The sequence below is a fragment of the Pseudomyrmex gracilis genome, unplaced genomic scaffold (assembly GCF_002006095.1).
Source record: "Pseudomyrmex gracilis isolate BER0280 unplaced genomic scaffold, ASM200609v1 scaffold_276, whole genome shotgun sequence".
In the NCBI taxonomy this organism is placed as follows: Eukaryota; Metazoa; Arthropoda; class Insecta; order Hymenoptera; family Formicidae; genus Pseudomyrmex; species Pseudomyrmex gracilis.
Genome location: NW_018020860.1, coordinates 2,461 through 16,992, shown reverse-complemented (window position 1 = coordinate 16,992; position 14,532 = coordinate 2,461). Strand labels below are relative to the sequence as shown.

The window sequence follows — 14,532 nt, the reverse complement described above, 5'->3', positions numbered from 1 at the left end:
AAAGGTTCAAAAGAGGAGTAAATGAATATAATCGTCAAAGTAGGTTTAAATAAGTATATTGGTCAGCTAAATAGGTTCAAAGTATCTTCAAAAGTCTGAAAGTAGCATCAAAATTTCGACTCGGGTTTGGCTACGGGAAAACGTCTTGCGAACAGCGAACAAAAATAATAGTATATACAAGATGAGCGATAAACGTTTTATTAACCTGACGCGCGTTTATGTAAAAGAAAAAAAAACGAACGGCATATATCAATCGCCGCTTAATTAAATTTAATCGTCATCGATGCGGCGGCGCACACGTCGCTAAGGACACTCGTAGACGATGACCGTGACCCGGCATCCCTTTCGAATTCATTTCTCGCGTCCTTGAACAAAAACCTGAACATTTTCACTGTTACTTCGATAACGCGACGCGTACAAATGTAATATCGGCGGCGAATTTCAAGAGTCAGATCAATTATGGATCGATTATTCTCCTGTATCCAAGGAAAGCGCGCTCCCCGCTCGCTCTTCTCATCGCGAAATGTTTATCTGGCGCACCATCGCGGAAGATCCGGTTATCTTTCGTTACACACGGGAGACAGAGAGATAAGCATAAACTTCGCAAGAGTAATAACCGAACCGGTATCGCGGGCAAGAACATCCGCCCGCTGTGAGACGTGTGTCTGACGAACACACCCTGTGCGATTCGCGCCGGTCTGACGCGCGTTTCACGGCGCGCTCGTGTAAATAAAATGAGAACGGCGCGAACGGAATTCATCCCTTACACGGTGTCGCGGTGACGATTGCGCAAAAGCGATTCCGAAGGCGGCGCGCCATCGCGCGGGAACGTTTTTCTATTCAACGCCGGAGAAAGTATCCGGCATAAACGATAGCAGAGGCGGCGAAAAGCCAGGAGAACAACATCGAATAGTCGAAGATAGGTTCTACGCCACAATAAATATCCCGCTTCTTCTTATCTTATCGCAAAATTGTGTAAAATCAATTCGGATTTTTAGAGGAGACGAAAGAGGTCCAAAATCAAAGACACTTCAAATAGATGTAATAAAAAAAAAAAAAAAAAAAAAACAAATGATTCTCGCGCATTGGACACACATCTCAAAAAAATGAAGTCCGGTCCACAGACTCTATAAATGTTTTTTCTTCTACCGACCGTGTTCTCAATTTCTAACATTCTCCCGAACGAACAAGAAAGGCAATGAAACACAGAACCACTATTGGCAACTGAGCTTTCCAATGAGATACGCTCATTATTATTTTGCCGATCGTGGCACTTTCCCTTCGCGTAAAACTTGGTGCGACATGCAGGCGGCTCCGCTTTGACAAAAACGATTCACATCAAATAACGTCTTTCTCTCTCTCTTTCTCGCTCTCTCTCTCTCTCTCTCGCTCTCTCTATCTCTCTCGCGTATCGTTAATATTAAATAGAAATAAAAAACTACGGCAAAACGAGTGTGTTGTGCGGAATTTCGCGGCTCGCAAGAGAACTAAGTATAAAACGCCAAGAAAAGTCGAATGGAAAATCTATTTATTCGATGTTTAGCGATAACCGGCGATTTACGTCTTAAATTCGCGTCGTAAATTTTGCCGAGTGTTTTATTGAACACCTCGAAAATGATTCAGCCGGTGAAAAATTACTTGTAAACGAGCGTTCGTTCCTTTCGTTGCCCAAATTGCGCCATAAATCGCATTACCATCCTATCCGCTAGGTTCACGTAACGTTTCTGTGAGAAAAAAATTTCGTTGCAAAAACACACGTTGTCTATTAAGAAGAAACTAACGCGCAAAATGCTAAAAAACGTAACTCTCTGATCGTAAAATAAACTCTTTTGATAAATTTTTATAACGAGACAGAATAATTATTATTAAATTTACACGCGAACAAATATATATATATATATATATATATATATATATATATATGCGCAGTTTTCCGCACAACATCCTGCGATCGGCTCGGATGACCGTAAATATATTTCTTAGTTTAGTAACTTATCGAGCTTCAATAAGATTTAATTGTTAATAATTATTATGTTGGGATTTTAAGAAAATTTTGTTCTGAAAATTTGAGCCGAAGCGTAAATAAAATAAGCTCGTCTCGCTTTTTCTCAAGCGAGAGCTATCGCAATCTCTTCTGATGTTCGCCAAAGCACACCGCAAAGTACACCGAAGATTTATTGCGCGAAGTATCGCACGCGCTCCATATTCAAGAGAGTCTCGCGAGCGACTCTCGTCGATCTGTCAGAATCGAGAGAGACTCGTTAGAAGAGATCATTGACGTCTCTCCATTTTCTTTCTCTCTCTTTCCCGAGGAGTGAATGTGAGACCAGCTCTCGTCTAAGAACTAAGTGTCCGCGCAAGGCCAACCGCCGCCAATAAAAATGCTCGGTATAACGCGCTCCGATCTCGATCCCGGTCGAAAATTCGCGCGGACGTCGCGCGCGCATCATCGACAAAAATATCACGTTGAGGATGGCTTCATTCAAAAAACGTTCGATTAAGCCACACGACAGAGGTTGCGGAATCAAATAGGAATTTAAAATCATGGTATTTTGTTTACGGCTAGTCTCGCTTCGTCATTGTCAGTTTTACCGATATTTTAAAATGACAAATGTGTTATTTTCAGCAAGGCGCGACCTCGAAGAGATTGATGAAAACGCAAATTTCTAAATATGAAAGGCAACGATAATGCGTTAATAGAAACCGCACGATGATTATATAAAAGATTTAATAACGTCGTTATATACGAGAGAATGAATACAAGTAGGTTTTGCATATTGACACAAATGATAACCGGAAAACCGAAGTGTACTACGTAACGGCGCTTTTCGGCAGTTACAATCGGAGAAACGCGGATTTGTCTGGCTCGTTCGATACTGGATCGAGGTATCGAACGAGCGGATGCGCTTGTATAAAGTACACGCCACTGAACACCATAACCCGCGTAAACCGTTATGCGGTTTATAACACATAAAGCGTAAGCGATGCCTTCTACACGCGTTTCCGTAAATCTGCGATCACGGGGAGCATCTCGTAATCTCTCTTGCGTTAATTAAAGAGTTATCATCATTGATAACATCGCGTCAGTCGAATTGTTTAACGTGTAATTCGCGTAATAATCGCGTAACGAGAAATTCATTTCCGTGATGTAAAGATTCGGACACGGAGAAAGAGAGAGAGAGAGAGGAAAAATCGTAACGCAAATTCCGCGCGCTCGTCTGAACGTTGACAAATGTAAGTCCGAGGGTTTTTTTCACTCTTTCTCATTTTCTTCTTCGGACTTCGCTTCATTCATTAGAGCAAACGCGATGCGAGATCTGTTTCTTAATTTTCCGTTCGTTACGCCGCGCACATTTTTTAATTGCAAAGAAAAAAAAACAGAAGCGGTTACGCGCCGGTTCGTTTCTGCCGAGCCTAGCGTTACACAAGTCTTGCACAGACGGGTAGATGTCCTGTTAATGGAAAACGCCGCATTACATCGCCCGCGGTAAACGCGGAAGAACAGGTGTTACAAAAGAAATTATCACGTGCACGCGCGCTATTTCCGTGTTACACGGACGAGCCGAGCAGATTCGCTATCTACTTGTCCGCTCGTACGGCAGTTAGTCATATGTCAACATCTGTAACGAACAAATTATGGTATCTGTGCCGGGGGTTTAAAACTACGCGAATTCAACAAATTACACGCGTCGGGAGATGTTGTTTCACGACGTGCGTAATTAGATTCTTAAATTCGCACTCTTTCTACCCGCGGACTCTTCTGCGTTTGAAAAGGAAAAATCCGCTTCGTTACGGATGTCTTGAAGGAAACAGATTAATTAAACACTTTTAACTTTCTCGTCCTGTTGTTAACATTAATTTATATATAAATTTATTTTATATTCGCTATGTCTTTCCTTCGCTATTTTCTAACGTGCGAGAACTCACCCTCGGATCGCGTTAGCGCGGTGATCGCCAACAGCAGCGTCACTAACAGGAGCAATTTCGTAAACCAAAGCCTCCACATGTCGTCGCCCATCTGTTCGTGTCCCTCGAAGCGACAGCACTTTGAACCAGCTCAAAGTCAACGAAGAAGAGGATGACGCGCACTTCCCACGTGAACCGATCTCCCGCGTGCTTCCGTCCGTTACATATGGAGCGATCTCGGTGCGTCCAGTTTTCCAACCAGAACACCTCGCCTCGATCACCTCTTTGTTTTTTTTTTTTTTGTTTTTTTTTTCGGGGGAAACGAAGAACGTGTAAATAAAAAAATTACCGCGATTGTGTGAAAAAGACAAAATCGACCGACAAATCTGAAGACGCGTCACGTCAAACAATTGTCTTTCTTCCCCGATAAATTGAAAATTAACACCTGGTTTCGCCCGGATGTAAGAGTCACGAGAGAGCTCCGCGACGGAGCGGCCGACCGATTGACCTTTCTCCGGGTGCGTAACTTTGTCTGTGTCCCGGTGAGGACTGAAGGGAAACCAAGGCCCGCCGCCGGGTGTTGGGGAACCGGAGAAAGGTGTACCGCGAGAGAGAGAGAGAGGCCAGACGCGAGAAGCGGGTACAGGGCCCCTCTTCGCCGTCTTCTCTCCCTACCTTCTCGACCACCTTTTCCCGCTTCTTCTTCTTCTTCTTCCTCTTCGTCCCCGGGCGTTCTCGCGGTTGGCTGGTCAGCACCGGGACACCGGAGAACCTCCTCGCGGTCGATCGCTTGGCTAACTCGGGAGACCGTCTCCGCTAAAAGTTTCGCGAACCGATTTTTCGTATCTCACAAAGTCGTGATGAAGATGGCAGTGATGTATAAACTTCGTGTTGTAGACAAAATTATACATATGTAGAAACTAATTTATTAAGTTTATTGATCAGCGTCAAGATAGATCCGGTCCATCTCTCTTCGGTTCTTTTTCTTTTCTTCGCCGCTACTGATCGACACGGATACCTCGCTGCACCCGTTAACTGTCACATTGGGCAGATGTGGCGCGCGCTGTTACGGTCCCAAAGCTATATTGCCTTAAAAGTCGGGGAAACGAGGAGGCACGTGAACTGTCATCGAACGAGCTCGATGTACGTTTTCGAAGCGCACGAAAGTAGGATAAACTGTTTTCGTTGAACCCCCGAGTAAATTTGAAGTTCCTGATCCATCACACACCGCGCCGTTGAGCACCGTGGTGTAATATGAATAACGCGCGACCTTTATCTGACTCCCTCTTACGAAAAACCGCGCACGCTCGCTCATCCATCGCATTTACATATTCATGACCGGTGTCCTACTGAAAAAAAAAAAATATGGCACTAGGACCTATTGCTTCGGGTTTGGGTTTGTCGCCCGGTATGCGGGACACCTGTTATCGTGCTCTCAATGAACTCCGAAGGCTGAGAGAGAAGAGGGAAAGAGACGCACTGTTCTCGAAGCGATTGCGCGAAGCGAAGGTAGGAGGCAGTTCGCATTATAGGTGCCGACCCGAGGACCTACATTCGCTAGCACGGTGAGGGATGCCGTGATCACGGAGGACGCGTATATTCTTCTTCTCTCTCTCTCTTTCTCTTTCTTTTCTTTCTATCTACTGGCCGCGCGAAGAGACCTCGTCTCCTCAAGTATTCATGTCGGCCAACTGACTTAACAAGTGATCTTCGAATTCCACCGCCGAGATTCCTCCGGAGAAATTATTGTCCGTTCATCTCTTCTCATATATCTCTCGGAAAACTTCTTTCCCCAGCGCAGTTGCATTCTCTACGGATCGAGAAACTGAATAACGAGCGAGATACATGCGATGTCCGATGGTTTTTCGATCATATGATCGGTAATGCGATACGGAACGAAGAAGACGTGAAGGAAGAAACGTTCTTCCTCAAGTTACTTTCTTTCTTTCTTTTCGTATTCTTTCGTCTCGCAAATATATAATAAAATATTGTTAACAGTTATAACAGTTCGCAATTGGTTGTTAATTGACGGCCGCTGACGCTTTAATAAAAATAGTTGCGGCAATTAATTTGATGAAAAATCCATCTCGCGTCTGGAAAACGCGAACTGGGCACGCAAAGCGATTTGTTTTACTTCAGGGTAATCGAAGAGTGAAGAAAATGAGTTCTTCATCGTGACTATTACGTTTCTAGCCGTGTCTTATATTTCCAGCGATAGATCGACTTAACGTGATACTTCCTACGAAGTATAGCCGCGCCGTCATTAAAGTCATTAATAATCGCATTGCCGATTTCCTTTCTATTATTTTTCCTCGCTGGATAAGAGAGAAAAGAGACCTTCGCGGTGCATTGCGCACACATCGACGCAGGATATTACACTACGCTAATAAAACCTTGTCGAGCAATCTGATTGAGTGTGATCACGCGTAATCAAAGAATCGGAAGAAGGCTCATCGTTTCTTTCCGACTTAGAGGAAAGAGATAAACATAGTCCTTCGTTAAACACACAAATCGAAACGTCGGAATGTACTCGCTTCGATTGCTCGAAAAAAACGGAAACAACTTTCTGTCTTGGGACACGCACGGTTCGCATGAGAAAATAATGACATTATTCGAAATGTAAACGTCGCTCATTAATATCTTTACACAAACGCATCTCTTCACTTGATCTCACGAACATCGGTTTGCCACCGATATTCATGCACAACGTGCGTAATCGGCAGAGCACTTTGCCGCTCAAGTTTCAAGTGTACCCACCAAGGTGAATCGAATTCCAATTACGGGGGATGCTATGGTGTTTCCACCGTTAGACCTTGCTATGCATCATCGGTCGCAACGCCGGCTACTATTACGTTTACCGGCGTAAAGCATCTGCCATTACCATCCACCGGCTATCGGCGCTAAGAAATCTTACATAATCTCAATACGGTTATATATACTGTTAGTTCGCGCAGATGTTCAGCTCGCGAGAGAGCTACCCTTGAAGCGAGGATCAGATTGCAGTTTCGCGGACGGAGATATAGCCGAAGGAAAATTAGCGAATCTCGAAGAAACAGTGTTTCAAATTCATACTTGATAAATTAGAGAAATAATTTAAATCAGTATATCGAAATTTGCCTCTGAAGAATCATAAAAATATAAAAAATTGTTCATAACTAAAGAAATTTTTGAAAAAAAAAATATATAAAACATTTCTTTACAGAATATATACTGAGTTAAAAATAACAAAGTCCATACTATATATCATATGTTTCTTTAAGATTCATGTATGTAAATAAAATGTTGATTTTTTTCTCCTTCTCGATTATTACTCCAATGTGTACAGTTAGACTGATCTCAGGAAAAACGAAGGTGGATTTGTGCGTTGTCCAGTTATTAACCTTACGGTCGAGCGTCATTAGACGATGCAAGGCTGCGCGATGTTATGAAGATTACCGAGCAATTTTAATTCATGCGCCACGCGATCACTGTGATTGCGATTTTCTATAATATATCAAGATGTATACCCGCGACGGATAAAAATTGCTACTAGAGAAGATGAGTTTCGCGCGAGTTGCAACACATGTATACATGTACATATATTTACATAATCATTTGCGTGACGATGAGTGATCGATAAAATGAATAGATATTATCTTGCTTGATGTGCCGCGCGGACGTGTTAAGGAACCAATCGTTCTTTATTAAGCGCGGGGAAGAATCGCCGTTAATAATTTGCAAGACAAGCCTCGCTAACTTTCACTCGTCGCCCTTCTCTCTTTACGCCAGAATGATCCGGGCGAGTGTTCAGAGAAATTCTTTGCAACCGCTAATGCGGACGCAACTGTATAACGCACAGGAAGTTCTTGTCGCAAACAGAATTCCTTTGATTTATCGATTGGAGCGTTTAGAAAAAAAATATATATATACCGGCAATATGTATGTATCTTTGATGTCGATTTTTCTTGCCTTCGAGAAATTTTCTATTCTCTTGATATTTTATATTGCGCATTGCGCATAAAAAAACAACGAATTATTGACTGCAAATTATTGGCTGGGTGTTATGCACAAGCAACATACCGCTGCGTAATGGCATTCGTATGATTACAAATTAGGACAGATTCTTAACAATCCAAAAGACAAAAGACCGCCATTAGACACACCAGGAGTGTACAAAATACCTTGTTCATGCGGTAAAGTATACATAGGTGAAACTGGTAGAATGATAAGCACACGACTAAAAGAACATCAGTCAGCAGTACGTATTACTCACAATCGGCATTAGCAGAACACCATTTGGAAACTGATCACAAAATTATGTTTGACCAAACCCAAGTACTAAACAAAACTAGGGCTTACTTCCCTAGAAAATATACAGAATCTCTGGAGATATACAAACATCCAAACAATCTCAATAGAGACAATGGACATATGACTAATTCACTATGACATTCCATCTTGCCATAACACATCCTTCCCTTCTTCTTACCATTCCACCCCTTCTTCACCACACCCCCTCCCACTCCAATCTAGCGCTATAAAAAGGGACACCTGACCAAGAGCATCTCAATATCAGGCTGCTCTTTAAACCCTGATGAAGTGAGCTGTAATGTTCACGAAACGTCGGTATAAAAATGACACTAACGCGGTTCAAACCCGAAAAAACATCTTTGTATGTTGATTACAAATTATTTTACTTTAAATGTGCTTTTGAAGTATTAAGATCAAACTGGCAGAAACGAGAAGAGTCCAAATTCCATAGCAAGATATTTAAAGTCAATTTTAAGAAGTAGTAAAACTCTAATTTAGTTTTGAAAAGATTATTTTTTTGTTTACTTCGATAACATATAAGCGAGGCATGTACACAGCGCGTCACTGAATCGCGGAATAGGCGCGGGGATCGGAGGGCAAGCGGGCCGTACGATTCGTACGGCGCTTGTTAGCGAGCAACCGCCCCGCTTGCCCTCCGANTTTTTTCACGTAAGAACAAAAACTGCACAAGTTGAGTAGATCTCAAATGATAATTTCTATTTCGTGAAACGTTACCTTGTGCCGGTCTCTTTGAGAGAAAAAAAGGGGCCCGACCGGTCGTCTTTTGTAACCCATGTAACACAGCAGGTAGTATTGAATGCGTATAGAAATGGTCTAATCGTATATCGTATAATTGAGTGATGTTTCCATCATTTTCTAATATATTTTATATTTTATATTTTATATTTTTTAAAGGAGCGTAACGCCACATTTGATTAGAAACATTTGTGGTATCATTCAATAGTAGAAAAAATATGTTTCATTATATATTGTTAACTAGTACAGACAACCTTGTTAGAAATGTGGAAAATTTGAATTTATGTAGTATATCATCTTTTCTATTTTTCTAAAAATCTCGATTTTGTTTCCGTAACATCAGTCAGAAGAAAAAACAAATACTTTATAGATTTTATCCAGTGTTTGGATCAAGAAAGATCTCTTGCGTCGGGCACCGTTAAATTTCGATCTTTGTTTTTTTATCCCTTACACAGCAGGCGGTGTACCACATTTTGAAATAATCAATTTGCATAGAATATCTGAATGATTTTCTCGGCGTTGTCTTCTGAAATCAGAGTCTATGACAAATAAAAAACAAGAGTGCATGATAATTAATAGAAAGTAAAAGAAGCAGATGAATTATTCTATATATTTTTTTTTATTAAACTTTTAATCTTGCAACGTGTACCGTCAAAATCCTAAAGGTTTTATAAGTGTCTGCAAGATGTGTCTGTATTGCACTTTTTATAGTATAGTAACGCTATAGTTTTTAAAAATACTTTTGCTCATTTATTGAGTAAATAGAAACATATTTTAATTAATATTTTCTAGTACTTTAATTTATATTTTATAGTTATTTTATAGTGGAGTTTTGCACAAAGAACAGAAAGAGATCTAATCGACGTTGTTAAGCTGTCTTCATCTTTGCGGACGTCACACAGCCGGATCAGACTCGTAATTGTTGCATTCAACGCGCAGTATTATTTCAAAACCGGTGGGAATTTCCTTATATCTATCAAGGTAAGACATGCGCAGTTGATTTGCTTATATTTTTCGTTTTGTCATGCGACATGTGAAAATTTACGAGAACTGTTAATCGATTTCAGACAAGTTGCGTAGATTCAATAGCAAAACCGGAAGCTATATTTTGCAGTGGAAAGAAAGCTATTAGAAGAAAATCTGAGACTCATAGTGCAAATTACTCTCGAGCTGTCTCTGAAAGAGATCGTAACGTTTACAAAAAACGAGAAAATGATGCTGATCACGTGCCGCCGGCTCAGCCGATTTATCAGGTAAGCGGCGCCATCTTTTGTGTGAAATCAAAACAGGACATACTGGGTTCAAATCGAGAAGAGAAACCAAATGAACGTTAAGGCCTAATTTATGCGGGCAATAACTGATAACTTATGTCGGAACTGGTAGAGTTTAACTATAAGATTCCAATGCTTCTGTTTATACAAAATTGCTGAATGCGTATAAACAGAAGTATTGAAATCCTATAATTAAACTCTACCGGTTCCGGCATAACTTAACAGGTATTGCCCGCATAAACCAGGCTTACCTCGTCCGTTTCGCGCACCTCCCCTACTACAAAGTCTCCTTACTCTACAGCCATTGGCTGTCAGCAAGTGTTCCACCAATCCCGCACGCAACGCTACCCCTATTTTTTCCGCTTTTATTCCTTTATGCGCAATAAATTTCTCTTCTCATAGTAGGCGATTTTTGGCAATCGTATGGTACAGACGGTGTCAAAAATTCGCTGAGTTTGCGCGGGGATCGGCGGGCAAGCGGGGCGGTTGCTCGTAGCGCCAGCGAGCGCCGTACGAACTAAATAGTAGCAATTGGTTGTTCGCAACTACGTCGTGTCGATAATGTAACTATTCTTCTTTTCAATTTTCTTCTCAAAACGTATTGGCCGTTTACTAAATATCTAACGTTAACAAATAACATGTATGTGTATATGGTATATGTGTGTAATAAATAAAATTATAATTTTGATGTGTGTAAAGCTTCAACAATTTAAACAATATTTAACAGAACAATGGCTCTTAGAAGCAGACACAGATGTAGAGGTGCAAATTTTAATTTTCTTTATTATAAAAGTAAAAGTAGAACGTTTTCGACCTGTGGTTTAGGTCATTTTCAATACAATAANGAATCGCGGAATAGGCGCGGGGATCGGAGGGCAAGCGGGCCGTACGATTCGTACGGCGCTTGTTAGCGAGCAACCGCCCCGCTTGCCCTCCGATCCCGCGCCTATTCCGCGATTCAATGACGCGCTGTGTACCATGTATTAGATGTTGATTGTTTAAGACAAAACTTTCTAAATAATAAATATTACAAGCTACTTTTTAAAGGCTGAAGGACAACGAAATAAACGAGTAAACACCTAATAAAAGCCAGATACCAGATCTCGAAAACATGTAATATTGCATTTATTTAATAAATACCTAATTTCCAAATTTATTCTATTTTTTTTTTTTTTTTAATAGATGTATCCATTGAGCACTTATTTGACACAGTATTTTCCGACAAAGTAGTTTCACTTAAATTCTTTGTCCTCTATACTGTTTTTTTCGGTACTTTCAATTTTCTCACTTGTACATGAAACATTAGTTTTTGTGTTATCTGTAGATTTATTTACCACTGTCATTGTCCGCTTTTCCATCCTTAGCAATGCATCTTTCAAGTGTTTCTTCCCGAATCTTCGAAATTTAAAATTAGATAAAAGTCTCAGCTCTCCGTTCCAATTTCTCAACATCTCACATTGTGTTGAAGTTAAAATATCCGGGATTTCTGTGTTTAAATAACATTAAGTGACACATTATTCACACTCTCTACATAAAGTAAGATTATATATTGTTATAAAAAATATATATATACCAATGCCACAAGTGTCAAACTCCTCTTGTTCTCTTTGTTTAGTCATTCTTATTATATCCTCTCTGCTGGCATGTTGTCTGTTTTTTCTTCCTCCTATAGAATGTTTTATAACAATTTGCTCCAGTTCCTCATCATTTCTCCTGATATATCTTTACATAAAAAATAAACTTATAAAAGCACAAAAGTTAAAATTGGATACGATTAATTAAATGTCTTGCTGTAAAACAAAGCTTACTTTAGAAGTAATTCTGCTGTAAGCTCCGGAGTGTAGGGACATACATCAGGGACCATATGTTGTTGAATCCACATCATCTTTTCTCCTACTAAGTTTTGTTTTATCACACCAGCCATTTTTGCTTTTTGTCTGTTTGAAATTCTAAAATATTAAATCAGTATGTATATTTATAGTTGGAAAGATATAATCTCAACATTATCGATATATAGTTTCTTATGTGTATTCACTTCTTAGTTTTCTTTGCGATCATAACTGCCTTTCGACTATTTGGATGTAAAATTTTTTTTGCTTTCGCAATTTCTCTTTGAATTGCTATAGACTGAAAATAAAAAAAATATAATTTGCGTATATATTAAATAGTTTTCTATTATAATATGTATGTTTTGCTTACCATGTTTGTTTCTTGTACTTTTGTCTACTATGTGCGTTTTGTCTACTATGTACTTTTTCTTGCTGTAAAATCTATAAATAAACTTTTCAAAGGTTTCTCTCTCGATAAGCAACTCTCTTGACCTTTTTATCAAATTCTATCAAATAATACGTGTGGTAAGTATTATTGCAAGATTTTTAATAGGTTGGTTTGGTGCATATATGGCTCAAAGGACCGATTCAAGTTAGTCCATACGCCATTCTAAGCTTGTAATCATGTTTTTCCTGGTATGAACACCGATAAACGGTTAAATGTCTGACGTCTCCAACTGGAGTAACGAAAGTCCCCACAACACTAGGGGCTTTAAAAGTTTTCCGAAACGGAGGTTTGCTCCGGAGCAGCATTAATGACGTGAATAAGACTCTGATTCGTTAATTTTAGGAATTTAGGACTAAGGAGTGATGACTGGCAGGAAAAGGAGTGAACAAATGTTATTTTAAATGGAAACTTGCGCTTCTGCAATGAAAGCTAGTATTGCGTGCATGGCACGTACATTGTTTGAAAAGGCAATTTCGGTTACATTATAGGGGGGATAATCAAGATTTTTAATATGCTCTTCAGCCATACATTACGAAAACAGTTGAGACATACAATCGAAACACAATCGACTCCCTGGAGACGATTGATCAGTATTGATATCAACCCTGGCTAGTACGGTGCCGACCTGAAGCTCAATGTTACGGTGCAGACAATATAGTAGCCTCTCTCTCCAGCTGCTTTGTGCGCATGCGGTGAACATTCAAGCACGCTTGCGCATTTCTCTTTCTCGCGTTCTTTNTACATATATATAATTGTCTCACACAGAACAAAAACTCCATTAGATGTCTATTAGACGTCGACAGCTCCATGCGACATCTAGATTAATGTCTAATGGATGTCTGGATGAATAGATGTCTGTGTTGGGTGTATACACAAAATATATAGATATAATATAATATAATAATAATCTAATATAATTGTTTATTTTGTGGCTATATATAATAGTATATAATTTTTTAAACAAGACTTTTACAATGTACGTTTTTTCTATATACCGAAGACATTATAATTTTATTTATTACACACATATGTACACATACATGTTATTTGTTAACGTTAGATATTTAGTAAATGGCCAATACGTTTTGAGAAGAAAATTGAAAAGAAGAATAGTTACATTATTGACACGACGTAGTTGCGAACAACCAATTGCTACAATTTAGTTCGTACGGCGCTCGCTGCCGCTACGAGCAACCGCCCCGCTTGCCCGCCGATCCCCGCGCCGACTCCGCGAATTTTTGACGCCGTCCGTACATATACCAAAGTGTACCAAATTATAGTTTGAGTGACTTCACATTACAGGTTGGTACACTTTGGTATATGCATATATGTAATACTCCTATATTGCTAGTACGGTGCCGACCAAAAGCTCATCGTTACGGTGCAGACAATATAGTAGCCTCTCTCTCCAGCTGCTTTGTGCGCATGCGATGAACATTCAAGCACGCTTGCATATTTCTCTTTCTCGCGTTCTTTCTCTCACTTTCTAATGCTTTGTCTCGCTCGCACTCACTTGGTAAATGCGCCTGCGCATAATGACGCTCGACTATCTATGCCCATATTTGGACTTCGTGCGTCTCTTTTTCTCGGGCCTCGTGCCTCTCATTGCGAAGATACGCGACTAGCCACTGTTGGGTATATGTACCAAAGAGAAGCTTGAGAGCGGCCATGCCATTGTAGTTTCTTACGACGGTTTTAGCCGTTGGTTTTAGCCGTATTTCCACAAAAGTGGAACTCAAAGACCGTTCTACATTAAACACAAGTATCAGATCTCGTGGAATTGACCAATTGCAGAGTCAAATCAGACGATCGACCAACGTGATTGATCAGTTCCACGAAACCTGCTACATGAGTTTCATGGAAAACGGCCTTTGAGTTCTAGTTTTGTAGAAATTTGGCTAAAACCAGCGGATGAAATTGTCGTAAGCTTAGACCATATATACTTATAGACACGGCTTCAGACAACTATCTTGAAGCAAAGATAATATCATCTACATGACGTCACATGTGGGCAAAGCAAAGGCGCGTTTAT

General features: G+C 40.2%; 2 protein-coding genes across 2 annotated transcripts in view; both read right to left on the bottom strand.

Annotated features, from left to right (window-relative positions):
- The window catches only part of LOC109859664 (mucin-12), a 75,158-nt gene extending 70,716 nt beyond the window's left edge, over window positions 1–4,442 (bottom strand). The window contains exon 1 of the mRNA XM_020438132.1: window positions 3,928–4,442. Coding sequence (XP_020293721.1) covers window positions 3,928–4,018 — 91 coding nt within the window. The 5' untranslated portion in view covers window positions 4,019–4,442. The remainder of the gene's footprint in view (window positions 1–3,927) is intronic.
- A 6,936-nt stretch (window positions 4,443–11,378) lies between these two features.
- On the bottom strand, window positions 11,379–12,780 carry LOC109859662 (translation machinery-associated protein 16). Its single transcript, XM_020438130.1, has 5 exons — window positions 12,423–12,780; window positions 12,259–12,350; window positions 12,032–12,172; window positions 11,797–11,945; window positions 11,379–11,709 (listed from the first exon to the last, which is right to left on the bottom strand). The coding sequence occupies exons 1-5, from the start codon at window positions 12,423–12,425 to the stop codon at window positions 11,456–11,458; spliced, it is 639 nt and encodes a 212-aa protein (XP_020293719.1). The 5' UTR covers window positions 12,426–12,780; the 3' UTR covers window positions 11,379–11,455.
- Between the last annotated feature and the right edge of the window lie 1,752 nt (window positions 12,781–14,532).

Coding starts and splice junctions, on each gene's coding strand:
- LOC109859662 (XM_020438130.1), bottom strand. Junction 12,173..12,258: donor ATCGCAAAGAAAACTAAGAA/GTGAATACACAT, acceptor TTAATATTTTAG/AATTTCAAACAGACAAAAAG. Junction 11,710..11,796: donor GTTTGACACTTGTGGCATTG/GTATATATATAT, acceptor ATTTAAACACAG/AAATCCCGGATATTTTAACT.